Source organism: Ambystoma mexicanum, chromosome 11 (genome assembly GCF_040938575.1).
Source record: "Ambystoma mexicanum isolate Mex_15411 chromosome 11, UKY_AmexF1_1, whole genome shotgun sequence".
Taxonomy (NCBI): Eukaryota; Metazoa; Chordata; class Amphibia; order Caudata; family Ambystomatidae; genus Ambystoma; species Ambystoma mexicanum.
The window spans coordinates 1,222,446,630-1,222,472,091 of NC_090934.1; the positions used below are offsets into that span (position 1 = coordinate 1,222,446,630).

The 25,462-nt window shown below is 47.6% G+C and overlaps 2 protein-coding genes across 2 annotated transcripts in view; one reads left to right on the forward strand and one right to left on the reverse strand.

Moving 5' to 3' along the window:
- Positions 1–565: 565 nt before the first annotated feature.
- On the reverse strand, positions 566–1,561 carry LOC138505123 (uncharacterized). Its single transcript, XM_069625418.1, has one exon. The coding sequence runs from the start codon at positions 1,559–1,561 to the stop codon at positions 566–568; it is 996 nt and encodes a 331-aa protein (XP_069481519.1).
- A 1,448-nt stretch (positions 1,562–3,009) lies between these two features.
- The window catches only part of CYP11A1 (cytochrome P450 family 11 subfamily A member 1), a 212,364-nt gene continuing 189,911 nt past the window's right edge, over positions 3,010–25,462 (forward strand). The window contains exon 1 of the mRNA XM_069624588.1: positions 3,010–3,379. Within this exon, the coding sequence (XP_069480689.1) occupies positions 3,069–3,379 (311 nt within the window). The 5' untranslated portion in view covers positions 3,010–3,068. The remainder of the gene's footprint in view (positions 3,380–25,462) is intronic.

Below are 25,462 nucleotides of genomic sequence, written 5' to 3' on the forward strand. Positions count from 1 at the left end.
CATCTCTTCCTCTCCCTGCCTGGCATCTCCTCCTGGCATCTCTTCCTCTCCCTGCCTGGCATCTCCTCCTGGCATATCTTCCACTCCCTGCATGGCCGTCTCCTCGTGGCATCTCTTCCTCTCCCTGTCTGGTCTCTCCTGCTGGCATCTCTTCCTCTCCCTGCCTGGCATCTCCTCGTGGCATCTCTTCCACTCCCTGTCTGGCTTCTCCTCGTGGCATCTCTTCCACTCCTAGTCTGGCCTCTCCTCATGGCATCTCTTCCTCTCCCTGCCTGGCATCTCCTCGTGGCATCTCTTCCTGTCCCTGCCTGGCCTCTCCTCCTGGCATCTCTTCCTCTCCCTGCCTGGCCTCTCCTCTTGGCATCTCTTCCTGTCCCTGCCTGGCCTCTCCTCCTGGCATCTCTTCCTCTCCCTGCCTGACTTCTTCTCCTGGCATCTCTTCCTCTCCCTGCCTGGCCTCTCCTCGTGGCATCTCTTCCACTCCCTGTCTGGTACCTCCTTGTGGCATCTCTTCCTGTTCCTGCCTGGCCTCTCCTCCTGACACCTCTTCCTGTCCCTGCTTGGCCTATCCTCCTGGCATCTCTTCCTCTCCCTGCCGGGCATCTCCTCCTGGCATATCTTCCTCTCCCTGCCTGGCCTCTCCTCCTGGCATCTCTTCCTCTCCCTGTCTGGCCTCTCCTCCTGGCATCTCTTCCACTCCCTGCATGACCTCTCCTCCTGGCATCACTTCCACTCCTTGTCTGGCATCTCCTCGTGGCATCTCTTCCACTCCCTTTCTGGTCTCTCCTCGTGGCATCTCTTCCTCTCCCTGCCTGGCCTCTCCTCCTGGCATCTCTTCCTGTCCCTGCCTGGCCTCTCCTCGTGTCATCTCTTCTTTTTCCTGCCTGGCCTCTCCTCCTGGCATCTCCTCGTGGCATCTCTTCCTCTCCCTGCCTGACCTCTCCTCCTGGCATCTCTTCCTCTCCCTGCCTAGCATCTCCGCCTGACATCTCTTTCCCTCCCTGCCTGGCCTCTCCTCCTGGCATCTCTTCCTCTCCCTACCTGGCCTCTCCTCCTGACATCTCTTCCTCTCCCTGCCATCTCCTCGTGGCATCTCTTCCTCTCCCTGCCTGGCCTCTCCTCCTGGCATCTCTTCCTCTCTCTGCCTGGCATCTCCTCGTGGCATCTCTTCCTTTCCCTGCCTGGCATCTCCTTGTGGCATCTCTTCCTCTCCCTGCCTGGCCTCTCCTCCTGGCATCTCTTCCTCTCCCTGCCTGGCATCTCCTCGTGGCATCTCTTCCTCTCCCTGCCTGGCCTCTCCTCCTGGCATCTCTTCCTTTCCCTGCCTGGCCTCTCCTCTTGGCATCTCTTCCTCTCCCTGCATGGCTTCTCCTCGTGGCAGCATTTCCTCTCCCTGCCTGACCTCTCCTCGTGGCATTTCTTCCTCTCCCTGCCTGGCATCTCCTTGTGGCATCTCTTCCTCTCCCTGCCTGGCCTCTCTTCCTGGCATCTCTTCCTCTCCCTGCCTGGCCTCTCCTCCTGGCATCTCTTCCTCTCCCTGCCTGGCCTCTCCTCTTGGCATCTCCTCGTGGCATCATTTCCTCTCCCTGCCTGGCCTCTCCTCCTGGCATCTCTTTCTCTCCCTGCGCTCTCCTCATGGCATCTCCTCTCCCTGCCTGGCCTCTCCTCCTGGCATCTCTTCCTCTCCCTTCCTGGCCTCTCCTCGTGGCATCTCTTCCTCTCCCTGCCTGGCCTCTCCTCCTGGCATCTCTTCCTCTCCCTGCCTGCCATCTCCTCGTGGCATCTCTTCCTCTCCCTGCCTGGCTCCTCCTCCTGGCATTGCTGGCCCTCTGCCCTGGTGTCGGTGTGGCTTTGAACACAGACATCCTTTTCACTACACAAAAAGCCCAAACTTTCAGCTGTGTCAAGGCCCAGCATGGCGCCAAGATCTTGGCGTGAAGACAAAGAGCACAGGAGACCCCAGAATCCCCCACTGCTTAAAATATGCAACTCTCAAATTAAAGCAAGCTTTGGAAAAGCCAACAGTGTTGCATGGGGCTAACAGTTGCCAGGTACTGCCATAATGGTACCAACTGCCTATAGGGTGGCAACAGCTAGAACATGTTATTTATTACCTGGACATATGATAACATATACATAAGCCAAAACTGCTGGCTTGGCCAACGTTTGTTTTTTACTGGACGTCAGTACAAGGAACAGAAAAACATCAAGTGGCAGAAGGCACACTTGGCTAAGACATTTTGATTCTCGGGAGGATAGCCCAAGGGCAACGTGATCGCCTTGGAAGCAAGATGACGCAGAGTAACACACGTTCGATCCCCGGGTCAGCGCTTAGAAACCTCTGGTTATTATGTGCGTTATAAATAACCTATCATATCATACACCAGTACTGAACTTACAGCAGCCATTAACTCTCAGCAGAATGATTAGAAATGACACTGGCCGGCCAACGTTTGATGTCATTGGTGATAGACCTAGCAGAAAGAGATCGTCGGAGGATGTGTTTTGGTCAGGGAGGGGCAGGTGGGTATGGCCACGTGGATTAGCATGGCCATGGGCAGTCAATGGGTGGGTAAATAACCAAACAATACCCACAGTCTGCGTGTCCCACACCACGTCCTTTCCTCGCAGGTGTATCCAATGCAATTGTTTTGACTTATAGATGGTGCTATAGCACCACCTAATAGCCAAAACTAAAAAGGTTATCTAGTTAATGCCACCCTCTTGAAGGGTCATTGGAATCCAGAAGAGAAGGCCGTTGCACGCAACAGGTGTTGCCCCCCTCCCCCCTCAACCCCCCCCCCTCCCGCGCCTACACGTACAGAGGGGGTCAGAATGATTAAAAATGAATAGTGCACGCGCTCGGATACTAAACTTCCCTCTGCCCGCGGCCTTCATCTCCTCCTAGAAGTTTCCACTCTGATAAATGACTCTGGTTATCTGTGGCCTTCAGCGCCGATAAGTATATAAGAGAAGCGCCGAAGAGTGGGGGCTTCTGAGTGCCAAGAAGTGGCCTGTCCCTCGAGCTCTTCCTCTCCCCCTCGGCTCCTCGCGAGGCTGCTCTAAGGATGTTCGCCAGGGGTAGCAGCCCCGGCGGCCGCATGGCGGCCTTGGCGGAGTCCTGCCGCCTGTCAGCCGCGTCTCTGAGGGAAGAGGGTCGGTGGGTGGTGGGCCAGCGTCGGAGCCACTCCGTGGCCGGTGAGCTTCTGCCTACCCCCTCATCACCCGTCCAAGCAAACCTGGCCCGGCCCTTCGATGAGGTCCCCGGACACTGGAAGAACGGCTGGGCCAACCTCTACCGCTTCTGGAAGCAGGACGGCTTCCAGAACATGCACAACCTCATGACCAAGAACTTCCAGACCTTCGGGCCCATCTACAGGTAAGAAGGGGGCGAGGTCACCTCGGTGGGTGAAAAAGGCCCAGAGGACCATGGGAGAGTGCCACGGCCCATCTAAGGTCAGGGGCTTGTGGGCATAGTGGGGGTACCGACGCCTAAGCACAGGTAAGAGAGGTCCCGGGGCTTAGCATGGTGCCCGAGTCCATCCATATGAGGCGCCCGGGGCTCTAGGGCAGCATGGCAGAGAGATATGGTCCATCTACAGTCAGGGCCAGTGCACGAGTCCATCCACAGGTAAGTTAGGCCACGGGGAGCATGGCAGGGTACCCAACCCCAGCCACAGGGGAGAGAGACCCAGGGGAGATTGCCAGGGCCCTTCTACTATTCAAGATAAGCAGGAGCGTATAGAGTTTCACTGTTAAAATGTGATGGGGCGAATGTCAGAGCGGCCAGGCTATTCTGCAGGCAACAGGTACAGGGGAGCATGGCAGGGTACCCAGCCCCAGCCTCAGGTAAGAGAGACCCCAGGGAGATTGCCAGGGCCCGTCTACTATTAAAGATAAGAAGGAGCATAGAGAGTTTCACTGGTAAGATGCAATGGGGTGAATGTCAGAGCGCCCATGCTCATCTGCAGGCAACAGGTACAGGGGAGCATGGCAGGGTACCCAGCCCCACCCTCAGGTAAGAGAGACACCGGGGAGATTGCCAGGGCCCGTCTACTATTAAAGATAAGAAGGCGCATAGAGAGTTTCACTGGTAAGATGTGGTGGGGCGAATGTCAGAGTGCCCAGGCTCATCTGCAGGCAACAGGTACAGGGGAGCATGGCAGAGTACCCACCCCCAGCCTCAGGTAAGAGAGACCCCTGGGAGATTGCCAGGGCCCATCTACTATTAAAGATAAGAAGGAGCAAAGAGAGTTTCACTGGTAAGATGTGGTGGTGCGAATGGCAGAGCGCCCAAGCTCACCTGCACGCAACAGGTACAAGGGAGCATGGCAGAGTACCCAGCCCCAGCCTCAGGTAAGAGAGACCCCGGGGAGATTGCCAGGACCCATCTACTATTAAAGATACGAAGGAGCAAAGAGAGTTTCACTGGTAAGATGTGGTGGGGCGAATGGCAGAGCGCCCAAGCTCACCTGCAGGCAACAGGTACAAGGGAGCATGGCAGAGTACCCAGCCCCAGCCTCAGGTAAGAGAGACCCCGGGGAGATTGCCAGGGCCCATCTACTATTAAAGATACGAAGGAGCAAAGAGAGTTTCACTGGTAAGATGTGGTGGGGCGAATGGCAGAGCGCCCAAGCTCACCTGCAAGCAACAGGTACAGGGGAGCATGGCAAGGTGTCTCGATCCATATACAGGTAAGATGGTCCTGGGGATAGCATAAAGCTCAGGCCAATCAGCTGGTAAGAGTGTTAGGGGAGCATGGCAGGATGCCTCTTCTCATCCACAGATAAGAGGGTTTCGGAGAAGTATGGTAGGATGCCCGGACTTATCAACAGGTAAAGGGGGCAGCAGGGCAAAGCAGGGCTGCTCCATCTGGATTGGGTGACTAAGCACCTTCCTCAGGTCTGGACATATGAACCTGTTGAGTCCCCAAAGGGGTGTGGAAGCAGAGTGATCCCATTGACGTCTCTGGGGATGGAGGTTTGGGAGGGGTTAAGGGGACGGGCAATCCCCCACCCGCAGTGTGTGAGAGGCCTTTCAGAGCATGAAAATAAGACCTACTCAAAGGTTGCCGATTTACTGACATGCTGGCACCAGTAGGTTTGGGGTACATAAGCCCGACATGCAGCTGAAAGCATTAATTTCTCAAACTTTTGTATTTCATCACTCAAAAAAGTACCAAATCACATTAGTGTGCCTCATAAATGGTCACTGTGCTATTATGCCATTAGCCATCTCTCCTCCAAACAGCCAACAAGCCGTGCTAAAAATTCCATGAATCAGGCCCTCAGTGCTTTTGTTGTGAATTAAGCCCATTTAACGCCTTGCAAAGTGTATTTTTGCAGTGCAAAGTTCCTATTCGCCGTGCCTGCCGGTTTGTGAATTAGGCCCTTTGTTTTTCGAACTTCTGCTTTTTTAGTCACAGATATTCCATAAACCGAGCAGGCATAGCCGAAGTGGGACTGCAGTATGCATGTCCAGGCCCAAATTGGTCCCCACAAAGTGCAGCAAGGACCCCCAACAAAAGCAAAACATAGTTAAAGGATGTGCTGCATCACGCCCACACGCTGCCCCCCCCACCCTCCCTTCAAGGCACTGACTATCTGGGTGGAAGGGAAGCTACTGAGTTATTTTTGCTCTGCCCATTCTTTTGTTGTGGAAGATGTGTTGAGTTGGGAACTAGGGGACATTGTGTGAGGCTGGGTAAATCCCCCCAACCCACCATCGCCCCCGCCCCACGGTTCACGTATTCACTTATCCGTAGGGCTCAATGGGAATGGGGAAGGCGCTAATAACGCCGAATTGCGGTACCGTTATTAGTTCCAGAGTCCCTTTGCGGGTCCCGTCCTTAACGCCTGGAAAAACCAGGCGTTAAGGAAGGACCCACAAAGGGAACTCGTAGTTGGGCGGTAAGAGATTACCAGCACCGGTGCCCTTACCGGTGCCGGTAATCCCTTACCGCCCGCCTCGTAATGAGGCCCCTAGACACGAAATGTGGGCAACACGTTTTTAAATTGACAATGTGATATAGATACAAACTACTTTTTTAGTTTTGGCTTTTAGGTGGCACTGAAAGAGCCGCCTTTACAGCCAAAATGACTGTCATTAAAATGAGAGCTTTAACATAAGAGCTTGATATAGGGGCTTTGAGTGTAGGTTTGTAATGTCTTTCAATGTAGATGACATATGAATATGGATTTATGTAGTTTGGCTACGTGTCCCACCCATTTAACACCCATTGGTAAGTGAAATGAATAGAATTTTCCTCCCATATCCACCAATTTCTTCTCCAACCCCACCTCCTTTTGCACTGTTTGACTGAATTTGTACTGTGTGGTGAATTTGTCAGCAATTTTGACTTCCAAAATGGGGGCCACCATCTGTACATTTTATTGACAAGTCATTTGACTTGATTGTGATTGGATGTGCAGTGTGTGTTCGTTTGTAAATGTAAGCCGTTTTGTTTCTGGTAAGCCGTTTTCTTTTTACATTTGAAGAGAACTGAAAGCTTTGCGTTTTGTTTGTATTCGTTAATTTGTGTAGGCGGCTTTAAGCCGCCGCAGACACTGAATTTGTTTTACTAACGTTAGAAATATGTGCCGGCAGCTGATTAATGTTGTTAACCCACTGCTAGCACATGTTCGCAATGTTAGTGAGATCTTGGCTGCTGATGCTTGTTTAAATGGCACCAGGGTTCTGGGGGGGATGGGCACAGCACATGGGGATTTGAGCTGGTCAAGGGCAGAGAGGCACTTAAGGCCTGGGCAACTTTTTGGGGTTCCAACCTAGCTCTCTCAGTGTTCCAATAATAACCTTTTGCTTTCAGCCCAGTGACGTCTCAATAATGGTTGCATGCTGATCAAAGTGAAACCTTTTCTTCTTTCAGTTGCGTGACACTAGTGATAATGACTGCCTGAGCTGCCAGGTGGTAGCGGAAAAGACTAATGCTCAGAGTGAACCCTGGTACCACGGTCTGGAATAAAGAATAAAGTTGAGAGGAATCGGGCACACACTGACATGAATGACAGCGTGTGCCTCCATACCCCGTGTCTGCCCTTTGCTTTCCATTCATGGTGCTGCGTCCCTAATGTGGTGTCTACAGAAATTACATCGGAAACAACTTCCTGTACGAAGGGACTATTTAACAGCAAAAAGCACGCACTGCTGTGACCAGCGCAAGTCTTCAATTTATAAATCAGTCAGTGACCAGCCAATGGTTTCATTTTTGAAGCGCACTGACTGGTGGTCTCGGCGGTGCATTGCACTTGCTGTCTTTCCACTCAGTTAAGTTAGTCGGCTGGGTCCTCCTTCTCCAACCACCTAGTCCTGCCCCTACCTTGGCCCATGCAGCAGTGGGCCAGACTATCAGAGTGCAGTGATTTGAAATAGGACAGGCCCAAGCACTGCACGTTTTGCGCTTCGGGAGCCAATCACATTAGATTGCGCAGGTCCAGAGGGGCAGCAAAGCCCTGCATTGCTTTTCTATGTCCCATCTCATCTGCTACCTGATCACCTGATCTGTTTCCACTGTCCTTCTCCCGACTCGCCTGCTGCAGCGAGGAGTCCAGGCAGCTGTCTAGGCAACAGCACCGTTAGTGTCTCTTGCCCTCATGCTATGGCTGCCAACTACCCTGCTGCAGCTAGTCCATGTTGCTATGAGGCTCAGGCTGCCTGGCCTTGGGTTCGCATTCTGGGTCTGCTCCGCACTCTGACCGTTAATAAAAGCATTATATCTCAGCTGCTCTATAATCAGTTATTCGCTTCGGCTGTGGCGTCACAATGCCTGCTGCTCGAGCCAGCACACCGCAGACCTCCAGCTGCAACCGCAGCACATCATTAAAGCAGTGATAAGCTTTTCAAATTCCTTGCTTTTAACATTGTTTTCTGTGACACTTTACAGCCATTTATTGACAAGGGACCGTTGATGGTAGAATGTTTCATTTGTGCGCTGCTGAAATTTATTGAACACTTGAACAAGAATCTTCATGGTATTACTTATTTTAAAGCACAACATTAGAGTTACCTGTTCTAGAGTTCTTGAAGCGGGGGATGTGTAGGTGGGCGTTGGCATTGGATCTGAGGGATCTGGTTGCCGTTTTGCGCGTGAGGCATTGATTGAGGTAGATAGGGGCATTTAGAGTGAGACATTTAAGAGTGATGCTAAGTGTTTTGTGGAGTATTTCTGGCTTGCATGGGAAGCCATTGCCTCTCTCCTATTTTGTGATATGTGATCCCTTTTGTTGATTCCAAATGCTGCTCTTAGGGCTTTGTTCTGCAATAGTTGCATTTTGGTAAGGTTTTTCTTAGTGGTACCTAGTAGGAGTACATTACAATAATCTAGCTTGGACAGAATGAGGGCCCTTGCTAGAGTGATGCAGTTTTGGGTAGTAAGAAATGGTTGGCTGAGGGCAATACGTTTCGCAGTGTAGGCAGTGGAGCAGACGAGTGAATTGACATGTTTGCACATGGTGAAACTGGAATCTAGGTATACACGTTTTGACCTGGTTTAGAATGGTAATAGGGGTGCCATCTATGACAATAGCTGTGTAATCTTGGTGTAACCTACACAAACGGGCAGGAGCACCTATGATGAGGATCTCTGTTTTTTCTCAGTTGAGGCAGAGACTGTTTGTAGCCATCCTTTTCTGGATAAGGGAGTAGATTTTGTTTACTAGAATAGTGTAAGGATAACTTCCATAGGCCTTTATCCAGCTTCCACGTCGGTATATAATATTTGTTTTAAACTGAATGCAACCTCGACTTCTCTAATCACACATTGTTTTTTCTGTTGCTCAATTAATCATGTTTTACCAACTAGACCTTTTTTACCGCGTTCTAAACTTATTTTAACCAGCGCAGGCCATGCTTGTCAACAGTCCTGTTTCAGCTCGTTCTTGATTTTTGCATATTCACTTCACCTTTTGGTGGGCCCTCGTATCTGGGCCTATCGAAATCAGCTCTGACCAAACTTTAACAAGTTTTCAAACTCAAAAGCCAAACTGCTCCTGAAATTGAAGCTGGGAGAAACCATATCTTGCTCGCCCTTCATGGGTCCCGATCAGAGAAGTGGATAAAGCCCAATGGGCCACGTTAAGAGTATCAGACAATTACTTGGGATACTTCCGCCAAACTCTTATTTTTACTCCCACCTGTTTGGCGGCAAACCCACCAGATTATAAGTGATGGTCTTATGACTTACTATGTGGTCAGTGGTACAATGGGGTACCCTTTCTTTTTTTTTTAATCCTTGTATTTATTAGTTTTACATCGATATTACATAAAGAAGATAACATTGATACTTATAACTTTCCCTTCCCCCCTCCCCCATCCCTCCCCTCGGGTCGGATGAAGTCATTTTGTCCCGGGTTCCTGATTATGCGTTGAATATGTCTGTGATTTTTATGTTATGGGGGCACCATTGCTCCATAAAGTCTGACTGGAGGTATTGCAGGGTCCCTTCCCATTCTTTTACAAATTGGTCTCCTGTTCCTTGAAGTTTGTGAGTAATTTTTTCCATTGTTATATGGGCCCATATTTTCTGAAGCCAGGTGTAGGTCAGTGGGGTATTTTTGTTTTTCCAGTTCTGTGCAATGGTGGTCCATGCTGCTATGAGTAGTCCCATGAAAGCTCTCCATTGCGTTTTGCTGTATTGCCTCGCTGTATCGTCTCTAATTCCACAGAGCCACACTTCATCCCCCATCAACCCCACATCCGGGAATATTTTGCCCATCTCATTTTTCACTTCTTCCCAAAAGGGGCTAATGTTTTTACAGTCCCACCATATGTGTCTCCATGTTCCCGCTTCGTCACATCCTCTCCAGCAGTGATTGGGTGTGTTTGGGTACATTGAATGGAGCCTCTCTGGAGTGTAGTGCCACTGTATCATAACTTTGACCCACATCTCTCTGGTTTGTGCCGATCGAGTCATTCTGGGGATCTGCTTCCATAGGTCTTCCCATTGTTTATCCGTTGGCTCCTTCCTCAATGTTCTGCCCCATTTTGTTCTGTATGACCATTTAATGCTTTCCCCTTGTGAGTTTATGTATTTGTATAGGGTTGATACCCACTTTTTTTCCCCCGTGTTGGATGTGATGTATGTTTCGAACCCTGTAAGGTCCCTGGTTGCTGCCTCGGTGATTATCGGAGAGTTTAGCCAGTGCTTTAGCTGCTCATACCTGTTTCTATCGCTTTTGGGGATTCTCCTACCTGCCAAGCACGACTCTAGGGAGATGACTTCCTTGTCCTCAAACATCTCGCCTATTTTAGTAATGCCCACCTTCTCCCAACTGTCATAAGCCCCTTGCTCCATCCCCGGCGGAAATAGTGGATTTCTACAGATGGGTGTAAATGGTCCCATCGCTGTGGTCATTATGCCTTTTCTTGTTTGGCTATCCCATGCTTCCAGCGTGGTTTTCATGATTTCGCTTAATCTTAAATTTTCGTGCCTGTGCTGCCTCTGTTTCCAGAGGAGTTCTACCAGTGGGGTCCTGGCTACTGCTCTGTCTTGTTTGGCCCATATCTGTTGGGGGTTCTCCCCCACCCACTCCCTCAGGACTTTAAGCTGTGCTGCTTGGTAATATTTTCTAAAATGGGGGAGCGCCATTCCTCCTTCTCTGGTTGGGGCCGTGAGGACCAACCTTGCTATTCTCGGCGTTTTTCCTTTCCATATAAAGGACAATACCAATTTTGTTAAGGTTTTGAAGAACGTGTCTGGGACTCCCACCGGGAGGGCCTGAAAATAATATAGTACCTTTGGGAGGATGGTCATCTTGACTGATTGTATTCTGCCCCACCAGGATATCTGTAGTGGATTCCATCTATTTAGTTCCTTTCGGATTTTTGTAATTAGCGACGGGTAGTTTTCCCCATAGAATTGTTCTATTTTTGGAGGTACAATTATTCCCAGGTATTTTATACCGTCCTGTACTAGCTTGAGGTCCAGTATTTTTGCTTCCCTTTCTATGTTCGTTCTATCCCCTGCCAGGATGAGGATCTCTGATTTCTTTCTATTTATTTTTAGCCCTGAGATGGTCCCATAATTTTCTAATTCTCTAACTGTGGCTGATAATGTGGATTCCGGGTCCTCTAAGGTTATTAGCATATCGTCCGCATACGCAATTACTTTGTGTTGCTGACCTGCCATTTCTATCCCTTTGATGTGAGTTGACTCCCGTATTTTAATTAGAAGGGGTTCTAGGAAAAGAGCGTATAATAGTGGTGATAGGGGGCAACCCTGTTTCGTTCCTCTCGTTATCGTCACCTTGCCAGTAAGCTCGTCATTAATGACTATTCTGCTGGATGGGGAGTTGTAGTTTGCTCTGATGCTCGCAATAAATTGTTCCCCAAACCCCATGCATTCCAGGACCCTAAACAGTATTGACCACTCCACTCTATCAAAAGCCTTCTCGGCGTCTACTGACAGTAGTATCGCTGGGGTGTGGGATATCCCTATTTTTTCGACCAGATGGGCTAGCCTCCTAGTATTATCGTGGGTTTGCCTGCCGGGAATGAAGCCTGATTGATCCCCGCTTATCAGTTTTGGGAGGAGCGGGGATAATCTAGTTGCCAGGATTTTCGTATATATTTTTGCATCTAGATTGATTAGGGAGATTGGTCTGTATGATGCGGGGTTTATTGGATCCTTGCCTGGTTTGTGAAACACCAGCACCTTCGCCTCATTCATTGTGGGGGTCACGTTACCGGTGTCCTTGAATGAGTTCAGGAGTTTTGTTAGGATCGGAGTCAATATGTTTGCATATTTTTTATAAAATGGGGCCGTAAACCCATCTGGGCCTGGAGCTTTGTCCCTTGGGAGTCCTTTTATGGCTTTATTGACTTCCTCTTCACTAATAGGGGTCTCTAGTGACTGTTTGTCTTCTTCTGAGATTTTCGGGATCTTTAGGGCTTTTAAGTATGAAGCTTGGGCGTTTATATCGGGGTGTTCTGTGAAGTAGAGTGTTTGATAATATTGCCTCAGTGTCTCCCCCATATCATGCGTAGAAGTTTGAGTGACCCCTTTCGCATCGCATATGGCCTTTATCGTTGTTTCTTTTTGTTTCGCTCTTAATTGTCGTGCTAGGAGTCTGTCCGCTTTGTTCGCTCTTATATAGTATCTCTGTTTCAGATAGAGTAGGTTCCTTTCTGCGCCCTTCGTGCGTAACATCTCTAGTTGGCCTTGTGTATGTTTTAATGATTTTTTTAATGTCTTTGTGGGTTTTATCGTCAATTTCTCTTGGATCTCCTCGATTGTTTTTTCCAGGTCTTTTTCCCACATATGTCTTTGTTTATCTCTCGTGATTTTCATCGCTATCATTTTTCCCCTCAAAACTGCTTTGAAAGCATCCCAAACTGTGCTCATTGCAACCTCCCCTGTATCATTTTGTGTGAAGTATTCCTCTATCATTTCCCTTATGGCCTCCCCTGTAACTGGGTCTTGGATCAGTTCCTGCGGTAGCTTCCATTTCCATAGCCCGCTCTTCCTCCCCGGGAGAGTCACCTCCAACCATAGAGGGGCATGGTCCGAGAGGGCTATTGTACCCTTATCTATACCTTGCATCTTTCCCAGTAACCCCACCGACACCCAGAGATAGTCGATCCTGGACATAGAATCGTGAACATGTGAGAAATATGTGTATCCCCTCTGTTCACCCTTCAGTTCCCTCCATGCATCATTCAGAGCCATTTGGTCCATTTGTTGTTTTAGACGTTTTGATGGCGCCCCCTGTCCATGTATGTTTCCTGTGCTCCTATCTAGATGTGGGTTCCACGCCAAGTTAAAATCCCCCCCTAATATCACTTCTCCTCTAGCGAAGTCCTCCAGTTTCGATAGTGCGTCTCTGAGAAAGCCATCCTGTCCCTGATTGGGTGCATATATTGAGGCGAGTGTTATGCGAAATCCTTCGATTTCCACGTTGGCGAAGGCATATCTCCCTTCCTTATCTATTATAGTGTCTAGTGGTTTTATGTGTTTTCCTTCTTTTATCGCTATCAGGACTCCTGCTTTTTTCTCCATTGTCGTTGCCTGTGCCCATATTTTGTATCCTTTCATCCGCATTTTTTGCTTATCCTTAGTTTTGATATGGGTTTCTTGGAGGAGTAGTATATCCGCCTTCCCCATTTTGAACTGTTTCTCCAGTTTCGCTCTTTTTGTTGGGTGATTCATGCCCCTAATATTGTAGGTCAAACAGCGTATCATCCCCATTCTATTTTGTCTGTATGTTGTTGCATTCGGTCCCCTTCTATTCTCGGTTCAACTCTTTGATTCTTCCGATCCCTTCCCTTCCCTTGAACTTCCCTTCCCCCCCAACTTTGAACATTAAAACAACCAAACTGTCCCCCGAGTAGGGCGAGGGTTCCTATTGACACTAGTGCGTTGCGCCCTTCGCTCCCTGCCCTCCATACCCTCGGGGGGTATGTTATGGGGATTCCTAAACCCCATTGAACCATTTGTCTTTAGCGAGTTCCAGATGGTTGGGTCTCGGCCAGACCGCCGTCCTTGAATTGTCCGTTCGGCTCCGTTCCCTTGCTCCCCCCCGACTGGGTCTCAGTAGCAGCGTTTCCATATCTGTTCCCCAAGTATATGTTTTTCTTGTGTTCTTCATGGTACCTTTCTCCGGGTGTCCCTCTCTGCGTTTGCCTTCTTTTGTTTGGTGTATTCCCAGCCCATAGGTCTTCTCGTTCGCTCTCTCTTGTTTGTGGCCTCCCCCTGTTCCATCTCTTCATCTTGTAGTCCCATTGTACTGAGGCCTTCTTCCAGTGTGGTCACTCTTTTCTGTTTTCCTTCCCATGTAAACAGTAACCCAAATGGGAAGGTCCATTTGTAGCGGATTTGTTTTTCTATTAGCACTTTCACCAGTGGGGCCATTGCTCTCCTTTTTTGGAGGGTGATTAGTGCCAAGTCTTGATACAATTGGATGTCTTGCCCATTCATTTTTATATGCTCCAATTCCCTGGTTCTCCTAAGAATCTGTTCTTTCTGCGGGTAGGAAGATAGAGCCACCAGGACATCTCGAGGTCTTTCCCCTGGGGCCCCCGCTCTTTTCGGTCCCACCCTGTGGATTCTGTCGATTCCTATATCTTCCATGTCTTGTGTTCCCAGAATGTCTCTGAACACTTCTCCCACTGCTTTCTTCAGGTCTTTGTCTAGCACTGATTCCGCCATGTTCTTGATTCGGATATTGGAGCGTCTAGAGCGGTTCTCCAGATCCTCACATTGTAGTTCCAAGTTGTGAGTGAGTGTTACCAGGTGTTCTTGCGTTTCGCTTGTTTGTCTCGTGTCCTCTTCCAGGCTTTGCACCATTTTTTCCATTATGTATGTTCTTTCTTCTAGGTTGTTTATATCAGTTCTCAAGTCTTGAACCGCTTGTTTCATTTCGTTCTTCATGGATGTAAATTGTTCCTGAACTCTAGACATGATTTTTTCCTGCAGGTCCATGAACCAGGTTTGCATGTCTTCCCTGGTCAGTGGTTGCTGTTGCTGGGATAGTGGTTCTGCCTCCCCCGTGGAGTCTCCCTGGTTTCTCCCTCTCTGTTGTGTTGTCCCCTCTGTTGACCACATTTGTAGGATATCGGCCCCTTGTTTCGCCGTTTGGGGAGTCTGCTTGATGGGGTTCCCCTTTCCTTTTGCTCTAGACATGGTCGGGGCGCTCCGGCGGACAGTCTATGGGGTTCCTGCGCCCTCTTGTAGCCCTCCGGTGGGGCCTCCTCGCTTGCTTGACCTCCGAGAGGTTCTTATCTATTGGGGGTTCTGCAGTGGTGTGCTCCTCCTTCCTGGGTTTCCCCCCTCTCCTCACCCCCTGCCTGCGTGGGTGGGGGGGACTTGTGTTGTGATTCCTTGTGTCTCCGGAGAGAGAGGTTTTTCTTTTTTTTTTTTTTTTTTTTTTCCTTTTGTCCTTTTGTCGTCTTGGGTCCCCCCCGGGGTGTGTACGCGCGTGCGGGTGCCTTGTTTCTGGACCCCCCCCGGGCCGGCTCACCTTTTGCGCTTCGTTCTCCTTGTGCGCTCTGTGCAGGGCGGCCCCCGCTACTCCTCCCCTGCGGTCCGCCCTGCTCGCGCTGTTTCCTCCCTCGCTTCGGGGCGGTGTGGGGTGATGTGGGGGGCGGTTCTGTCCTCCGGGTCCGCTGTGTCCCCAATCTCGCTCTCTCGCAGCCGGTGCTTCCCGGACTCCCGATGCCACGCTGGATGGGCCCCTACGACGTCTGAGAGTCTCCTCCGGCGCCGATGGGGGAGGGGCCGTCAACCTCGCTCTTTCGATTTACGGCGGCGCTCGCTTCGCCGCAGCGCCTGCTTCTTCGCCGGGGGGGGATATATGGGAGGGGCAGCTTTGTGGTCGGGGGGGCGGAAGACGGTCCGTCACGGCTTCGGTCGTGCTATTTTTGGCGGCCCGGGCGGAGCGCGATTTAGCTGCGACTCCTCACCCCGGTGGCCATCTTGGATCCAGGGTACCCTTTCTTTTAATGTTAAATTTTGATAGGTTGGCCCTGCCCCCATTTCCGGTCAGGGTTGTGCCTCCCAATCGCATCCTTATCTTCAGGAGAGGAGTCTCTCTCCATGAGGTCCTCCTGAATGTTACCACCCCTAGCGGGACTATCGGTTAGCGGTTTCACCTCCCTAGTCCCATGGAGAGGGCTTCTGCCCTGGGTAGAAGTGGTGCCTTCTAAGGATCATCACCAGTGTCACTTTCTCTCTCCATGACCTGTATCTCTCTTTGCACCCTTCCTCCTTCCGTCCTAACTGTAGCTCTCGCCCCGGCACCCTTGAAAATATCCCCTCATTCCATCTTATCCAACTCACCTTTGTTTGAAGCCCTTACTTTTTATCTCACCATTCCAAGTCTCGGGAGGATACCTCCGGGGCAACGTGCTCGCCTTGGAAGCAAGACGACACAGAGCACTACAGGTTCGATCCATGGGTCTGCGCTTAGAAACCTCTGGGTATTAAGTGCGATATAAATAACCTATCATATCTCTTGCCCTCCCACACCTGTATTCTTTTCGCATCCCCCTTAACACTCTGCACTCTTCTCCTTGCACCCTGGTGCTTATAACTGCAAAATTCAAAGAACAGCCATAGATGCCAAAACTATTGGCTTTGCCAATGCTTGTTTATTGTTACGTATCAGTGGGGCAGCGATCATGTTGTCCCAGCTGGACATACCAAAAGATATTGCTTGTTCTGCTCTCTCTTTTCGTGCATTTTATTAGGCACTTTGCACTTTTTCCATATGTAATGACTTTTATGGCATTTTAGCTGAATAAGGTTTTGATTGATTGATTGACATACAGTAAACAGAGAAATATTTGAAATCAGGAATTGGGCACAGTAAGTGTGAAGGGGCACGGGTTCCATGCTTTGAGCAAGCTCCAAGGTTGGGGCTGTGGATATCATGAAACTATTTTAATTAAGCCACAGCTGTGTGTATTATGATGTCCCCTTACGTGATTATTAAGGCCCCCCCAATCGTTTTGATCCCCCGTGAAGCACAGCACTTCCCATGGTTTGGGTCTATTTGACCTAAAAAACATTTGGCCTAATCACATTTGATCGAATTTATTTGACCTTTTTTCAGTCTAAAATGTGGAGGGAGACCACCCGCAACCCTCCCACTTCCCCTCAATCTAATTTATATCCTTACCCACCATATATATGTATATTTAATTACATTTGACCGAAAAAAGGACAACAAAAATTCAATCAAATGTTTTAGGTCAAATGTTTTTAGGTCAATTATGCTACTACCCTTCCCACAGCCCTGTGCCAGGAAGGGCATGGCATGTGACTGACTCTGCCCTAGCATGGCTGTGCAGACTTTTAGACCCTGCCAGGAAACACCTGGTTTCCCAATAGGCCGCTCAGCTTGTAGGCTTCTGGATTCAATCTAGGCCTGTTTGTGTATGCTCAGAAGTCAGTCACAAAGTCCTGAAGTTTCTCAGTGCAATGGGTTTTCAGACTCAATGCTGCCTCACTCTGTGGGACACAATGCTGCCCATACTCTCTCAATGCCAGTCTCAGTAGAGAGGGCATACACCTCTCACCTCTTGCTGCTCCCAAAGAAGACGGGCACGCAGTGGACCGAGAATCCGGTATCCACATCTGCTCTAGAGTGATCTCTCCAAAGACAAAACTAGGTCTGTACATAATTCTCACCCAGCTCCACACCACCGGAGAAAGGCCAACAACTGACTGGGCCTGTGGTTACCCTACTCACCCAATGCAGCATGGCAAAGACACACCGGTGGGGCAGGTTGTAAAAGCCGCCCCTTCCGACTGCTACATGCTGAATGCAACAGGGCATCAAGCTTACATGTTAAAATCCTAACAACACAATGACACCTTCTGCCCCAAGTTAACTAACTGCTCAAATTCACCTGTACTACTTTGAAGCATTCTTTGAGCTGCATATCAGTTTTTGTCCCGTCGACAAGGGCAGTCCAGCACCGAAATGCTATGGCAATTCCTCTCTGAACAAGAGTACCTACAGCAACCCCACACACGTTTCAGGTAACTTAGGGTGACCAACCCCAAGTTCCTTGCAAATATTTCAAAAAAGTTAGCAGGCGCTCCTCTCTAGAAAGAACATGGCATGATAACCTGTTCTGAGATGAGAGTTTGCAGCTCACAGTACAGATCCTAAGCCTTCATCTCCTACTGGTGACAACAGGTGACGCTATGCAAATTGGACTACTGTATATACGAAGGCAACAGCTCCATCTAGCAGAGCATTCTGTGCATTTGGGCAGCCTCTACTGCGCATGATGGCATTGGACAAACATACATCTGGCCTTTTATTATAAAATAAGAGGTTGTTGTGGGATGTTTGGCGCAGAGTGCTAGCAATTTCTTCAGAGCTCTCAAGTTGTACCATGTAAAAGGGGAGTGTGGCATCTGGGCCTCCTTTTAATCACTGCATCCTAGAGCTTGGAGTTTTGTCAATTCAGCTGTTCATCCTTCTGAGTGCCAGTAAATGGGTGAATAAAAACATCTATAAAGAGAGCACATAGAAGAGGGTGGAATCCGACATTCAGCACTATATAAAACATATTATTGTTATTGCAAACAGGACTGAGAACTTGCATATTTACCTGTGGGGCTGGAAGGTCTGGATTTTACAGGGCAACCTTTGATCCCAGTAATGTTTTCGGAAGTGATTTCACAGGCGCATGCCTTTGGTTGACACACTGGCATGGCCTTGTTTCTTTCATTACAGTCTGCAGTTTTTTATCCAAGCGAAAAAGGGATGGACATAAGGTATTAAATTAATCATAACCACTCGCTTTGCCATAAGCAACCTTTCATACCACACACGGGTGGCACAGCAAACACTGGTTTGTAACTGACTGGTCATTTTATGTGATGGGGCAGAAGGATTAAAACTTGATTACCTGGAAGACTGCTTTGAGCAATGATAGTTGTCAGGATTCATTCAAAACCTTGCATTCACCACTTTTCTTTCCCAAAAAGGCCTCCCAGATGGAAGAAGCAATGCCCGACAAAACTCAGTTACATTGCATTTTCATCTTACTCTGTTTTCCCTCCCAGATTTACATTTCTAATAAAAGTTAATGAACCTTTTATAATGCGCTTAATACCGTAGAATGTTGCTCTGCGTTGTCTTGCTTCCAAGACAAACGTTTTGCCCCTCAGCTATCTTCCTGCTCCATAATTCAGCTCGATTTTTTGAACTCTACTCAACAAGTTTATCCAACAGTTTAGATCATTTGAATAAAATGTGTAAGATACCTCAGTTGGTTGAGCAATTGGTGTGCAAGCTGCGGGTCACAAGTTTGTAACCTGGATGTGCCGGCAAATCATTTAAGCCTTCTGAGTCTGATACAATGAGGGACATTGGGCCTTCTTACAAGTGTGGTGGTATCTTGTTGGAAAATCCGCTGAGATACCACCAAACAGATTTACCGTTACCGCCACTTGGTCTGGCCGAATTACGGCCGGATTACGAATGGTGGTAGGTCTCGTTAGTCCCCATTACTTCATGAGGATTTTGGCAGAATTACCACCGGCTATAATTCTACCGGAAGGTAACTCCGCACTAAAGGTAATTCGGCCAATTTTGCCTTTATTTGGCTGTAAAGTGGAGGCATTACCATTTTTCCTCCGCCTTACCTTCAAAACCTGTAGTTGTGCAGTGTGGTAATGCAGAGGTAATGCAGTGCATTACCACCATTTTTGGCCACACCGCCAAACTCATGTCTCTTTCTCTCCTATCCGGGAAGGGACAGGCAAACAGAGCTGCTACTGGTCTTTAGGCCTAGGGAAGCATTTCCCAGTCCTCTCGCGGGCTTACGTGGGAGCAGCGTGCATGATCCACATATACTGGAGGGTGGAGGGGAGAGGTGAGAAAAAGCAAAGTGATGTGTCGAAGGTAGCAAGCCTCAGGATTAGGCAGATAGCAACCCGCCTAAAATTAGATTATTCTTCTCCACTACAGACTGTGTAGCAGATGGAGACTCCATGGCCTTCGGGGTGGCAGATTACCCTCACAGTAAAGGACTAGGGAGTCCCCACCGCTATCCAAACTTTGTAGCATTTCATTTATTTCACTTTTCAGTTAGGAGGGCACCATGGCTCCCAAGTGAGTGTGCCATGAGCAATACATAAGCTATAGGCAATTCAGCATGTGATGTGCACCATATAATTGATACATAATATTATTGTTATACTGAACTAAAACATTTGACCTAATCACATTTGATCAAATTTATTTGACCTTTCTTTTGGTCTAAAATGTGGAGGGAGACCCCCCACAACAACCCCCCCACACTTCCCCTCAACCTAATCTATACCCTTACCCACCCTATATATATATATGTATATATATATATATGTATATATATATATATATATATATATATATATATATATATATATATATATATATATATATATATATTGAATTCAATTTGACCCAAACAAAGATCAAAAAAATTCAACAAATGTGTTAAATATTTTAGGTCAATTATGCTAATACCGTTACACCTGGAGCAAACAGTATAGTCTATTAAATTAGGCATGAGTGAGCTTTTTGTGTAGGGCACACTTCTTAGAAGGTCTTCCAGGGAATTCCAATTTTGATAGCCAAAGAAAATAAGACCCGTTTGGGTAGAGTATTCTGCCCAAATTCCCATAGATTGTGAAACAGGAAGGCCTTGCTGTGAGCCCAGGCTTTCTGGTTGCACAGTTTGCAAATGTGTGCGCCTCGTACTGCATATTTCCGTGTTGGATCTCTAAGTGTCCTGAATAAAGGTTTGATATTTGGCAAGATCTGGCATTTTAGCACACATCACCCTGTCTTCGTGTATAGTATTTATAATGTTATTTATTTTGCCAGCAAAAAATACAGGACAACACATATCAGAATCCAATATAGGGCAGAGCAGCTCACAAACTGAGATTGCTTTAATACATGTGACAAAACCGTGTGCTCTTGGCCAGTAGCCATCATTACAAGTTTGGTTGTGAAGACAAAAACCAGTGGTAATTCCATTACCTCCAATTTTTGGGCGGTAATGAAATGAACTCTGTTTTACTGCAATGCCAAACAACAAGTTTGACCTTGAAGTTGACAGTTTTCCTCCAGCATCATTCTGGAAGTAAATCCACCACTTTTAGGCCAAAAATGATCCGAAGTACCATGGCGGAATTACCAACCGTAGTAATTTCGCCAAAATCCCCATAGAGTCCTAAGGATTCTAAAAATTGGGGTTGACGTTGCCCTACCACCACTCGGAATCCTGTAGTAAACCCATGGGACCAAGTGGCGGTAATGGTAAATGAGCCTGGTGGTAATCAGGTGGATTTACTGCTGATTTACCATCAAACTCATAAGGCCTCTGCTGGAATACTGCCCGACGGAATTACTGTTACAATCAATTGATCCAGCGGAATGACCACCAGATTACAAGTGGCAGTGACGAAGTTAAACTCAATTTTTGGGCCGGCCATTGGACTTTTTGTGGAATTACCACCAGCAGAATTACAGGAGCAGTTATTCTGTTGATTTTGCCGATTTTCAGAGGAAAGTGGGAGGATTTACCTTCAGCATGATGCTTGTAGGGCTATAGTTGTAGTATGGCAGTGCGAGAAAATTAATTTCGGTACTGCCACATTTCTTCCTGCACCGCCACATTTGTAATGAGCCCCATAATGAGGCCCAATGTGCCTTATTGATATGGATGATGTGAACGAAAGTTGATTTCCCAAAAAAGAGTAAACAGACTAAACTTGGGGCTCATTCCAAGTTTGGAGATGCAGTAAAAATTGAGGTAATGGAATTACCTCAATTTTTCCTGCACCACCTAATTACAGGTTTTGGTGGAATGGCCACCGCGGGGGTTACCGGGTGGTAATTCAGCTTATTTTCAGAGGAAAAATGGAGGATATACCTCCTGCATCTAAGTCCACAGTAAGTTACATCAACTGATAGTTTTCGATATTAAAGAATGGTCTTTGGGGTTCATCCGTGTTTATCAGTAATTTGGTGGTAAATTGTAATCACGTGGGTTCAAGTGGTGGTAGGGTGGTGTTAGTTACACATTTTGGCGGATTTACTGGAGGAAAATCTTCCACTGGTCCTCCAAAAATCAGCTGAATAACTCCTCTGTAATTATGCCGCTAATAATTCCACCAACAACGTGTAATTTAGCTGTGCAGGAAAAAAATAGATAATTCCGTTACTGCCAAAGATAATGGTGGTAATGAAATTGCAGCCACTTTTTTACCTCACCACCAAACTCAGAATGAGCCCCTTAATCTATTTCGTTAGAAGAGTTGGAATTTTACACATTTGTGTTCAGCACACATTTTTCACACTAAAGAAATAATTGTTGCTGTTGTACTGTTACCATAAACCTATTCACTAAAAAGGTCTCAAAATCCCTAAGCACAAAGCAGAGTTGAGAGCTTGCTCAATTCAGTCATCTAGTAAAAATTGCAATCTGCGAATGCTTTAAATGCTACATGTTACACTGAATGTGCCTTGTATGTTTCCATTTCACCCTCTAAATCAGGGGTCTGCAACCTGCATCTCTCCAGATGTTTTGGACTACAACTCCCAAGATCAACCGCCATGGACTTTGCTGGCTAGGTCTGATGGGAGTTGTGGTCCAAAACATCTGGTGAGCCGAAGGTTGCAGATCCCTGCTCTAAATCAACAGGCTCATCTTTCGGTTTGGGCAACAACCGTCCACCAATCCTTCTGCAAATAAAAACCTTGAAGGAAACTGAATTCAAGCAAGAACCACCTTCAGGAACATCTGTTTCTTGAGAGAAGTTAGAATACAGTGATTTCAGCAACAACACGCAATTTGGGCCTTTAGAGATCACCCTATGTGTGACAGCAGGTGGCAATGACACACTGACACGTAAGTGACTATCTATCACACTGCTGATGACCTGCTTTTGTCTGCTCTCAGCTGATGGGTCATAGCAAGCAGAGGACAGGATAAGGTATTCCTTGCAGGATACTCTTTGGCCCCTGTAGTCTAATGTTTCATAGGTTGCTGTCTCCAGAAGGGGCACAAAACCACACCCTCAGGTATTCACAGCGGTAGATGAAAACCTGCAGCCCCCATGTAGCCTGAACAATTTATCATGAATGTAGGGACTACATTTCCAAGAATACAAAGCAAAATCCTGGATTGGGTCCTCACACATGGCGTGTATCACTTTGTAGTTCTTAACTCCACATTCACACTTTCTGAGATAAAAAACAAATCAGTTATTTACATTTATTTATATATACCAGCAAAAAGTACCCATACTCTGCACAGGTTCTCTAGACAGAACTAATAACACTTATAAGTTGTTGAAATTCCTCTAGGTCGCTGTTTGAGGCCCTTACCACTTGAAGTGCTTTGCACTCTGAAGTGAACTGCACTGAGAATGGGCGCATATGCCTGGCTGACATACCCAGGAGCAGACCTGGAGGGGAGGCAAGAGTTGGCGTGCTGCAGCGTACTGGAACCTTCCGTGCTCTCTCTCCACCTACCTCCTCAGTGTATGCTGTCAAATTTGTATGCCTGTCTTGGGCCTTTTCCGCAGCTAATTGCATGTTTTCACTGTTGAAATGCACATTTTGTTTGCTTGGAAGATGAAGTCCTATTAGTGTATGCTTAAGGTAACAGCTCCCTCAAGCTGTGATGACAGGCGAAGCGGGCAGTCTCTACTGCACAACTCAAAGTCTTATTGTTGTATGCATAAGGAAACAGCTCCTTCTAGCGGTGGTAATAGGCAAAGCGGGAGCATAACGGCTTTGGGCAAACATACAGCTAGCCTTTTATTATATAGTGTGATAGAGATATATAAAAAAACCCGGGAGAGAATGGAGAATGAAGGTATGGGAGGGAGACAGTGGACAACAGAGAATGAATGAAGTAGCAAAGTAAAATGAGGTGTGAGAAAGCAAAGAGGTGAAGAGAAGGAAATACAGAAAAGGCAAGGCGAAGGGTGGAGAAAGGAAAAGTGAGAATAACAGAAAGGGAGAAGGGAACAGTGAGAGAAACACTACATTGGGTGTAACATAGGTGAGAAAAGGGGTAAAGAAGAGACGGGATAAAGCAGGTAACTTGGAGCAAGGCAAAAATAAGAATGGGTGAATATAGCATCACATTCTCACCATTCACTTCTCATTGTTCCCTTTTAAATTTTGGCTCATAGGTGATGCTAAAGTGACACCTACAAGCTGAAACTTTTGCATTCGAGTGCAGAGGGACACAACACGTGTAGGTGTTGTTTAGCTATTTACCCACCCATTTATTTCCCAAGGCCATGCTAATCGATGTGGCCATTCCAACCCATTTCCTGCCCCCCCCCTCCCAAATTACATCCTTCTAGGATCCCTTTGAGCTAGCTTTATTAAGCTTTACTATCAAACTTCGTCCTTGAAGTGCAAGCCAACGTTTTTTCAAAGTCGTCTTCTGACAGTTAATGACTTAATAGGAGTTGTAAACACACTACTGGTGTAATAAAAATGTCTTGACACGGTTTACCTTCAGCCACTCGATTACTAAGCACTATGTGTGTCCTTCACTGAAATCCTTTTAAAAACAAACATTGACAAAGCCAGCCATTTTGGCATGTGTGTGAGTATTAGGCATTTGCCAGGCACTGTTATTATTCGCACAGTTACTAGCACCATTTTGGAGCTGCTACAGTCGATGGCCAGTTAATACCACTATGGCAGTCCCTGCTAAATGCCTTTCACATGCCTGCACAAAAAACAAAACTGCTGGCATGGCCAATGCTTGTTTGTTGCATCTGATGATATCATTACAGCGTCATTGAGAGAGACTCTGCTGTAGTTATGGCTAAGCTAGATCCTCCGTAGGAAGATAACCTTTTCAGATTCAACAAACCTGCACACAAACATCCGAAATATCATGCACGCAACTCTGCATTTGCTTTCAGGAACTTCCACCCTGAAGAGTTTTTAAGGGGCTCCAAAAACGTGCATTTCAAATGCAATCCTCAATGGGCATCTTTTACTTGCACCTATAACAAAACGGGTTGATGGATTTACAAAAAAAAGGACGAGGCCATGTTGTCCCGAAATGGTACTTTCCATTGGTGAAAATCAATCCAGCATTTTAAAAGCAAAATACAGGCCCTCATTACGACCCTGGCGGAGATCCATGGTGCAATTTGCACCATGGACCATGGCGCAGAGCTGCCAACTCCGCCATGGGGGTTGGCGGACTTACCGCCCCATTCCGACCTTGGTGGGGCGGTAAGTCCCCAATCCCCATTTACCCTTCCCCATTCCCATTTTTGCCCCATAGGGTATAATGGGAGTGGGGAAGGCGTTAATTACGCCACCGTAGAATACAGTGGCGTAATTAACGAGGGGTCCCGTAGCGCCATGGATTTTTCCGCCCGGAAAATCCGGGCGTAAAAATCACCATGGCGCTACGGAAAGTCCTAATCTGGCGGAGAGGTACGCCATGCATTACGCTGGCGTAAACCCCTCTCCGCCAGGGTCGTAATGAGGGCCAAAGTGTTTAAAATGGAGCAGAGCATGCAGAGTGGGCACAGAGTGAGGCTTGACAGTGGCCCACATGTGGAGGCTGATCGAAGATACACGTGAGGCAAAGCCAAGGTATAGTGCAAACAAACATTTATTGGGGTGGGTAAACCACCTTAAGGGCCTGTGGGAAATGACTAAAAACAAAAGGATTGGTTGTGAAAAACGTGTCAGGTATGTGCCAACACAAACAGAGAGAGGTCTGGGGGGGTCGAGATGCTCCTAACCTCACCCGCCTGGTTTAACTCTAAAGGAATTCACACCTAGACTTTATTAGTTATCGTGCCTCCAGGGATGCCCTAAGCTGTCCAAAACACAGTTCCAATTAAATGACCAAGCGAAATGTTCCAAAACCTACTCTCACTCAGTCCTGTTAGCTCCCAGGCTAACTGCAGACTATACAACGCACTAGCCACAGTTACAGCCAACAG

What these genes read in the sequence shown, in the direction of transcription:
- LOC138505123 (XM_069625418.1), bottom strand. Translation starts at nt 1,561, where the DNA reads ATGCCAAGAGGAGAGGCCAGGCAGGGAGAGGAAGAGATGCCAGGAGGA.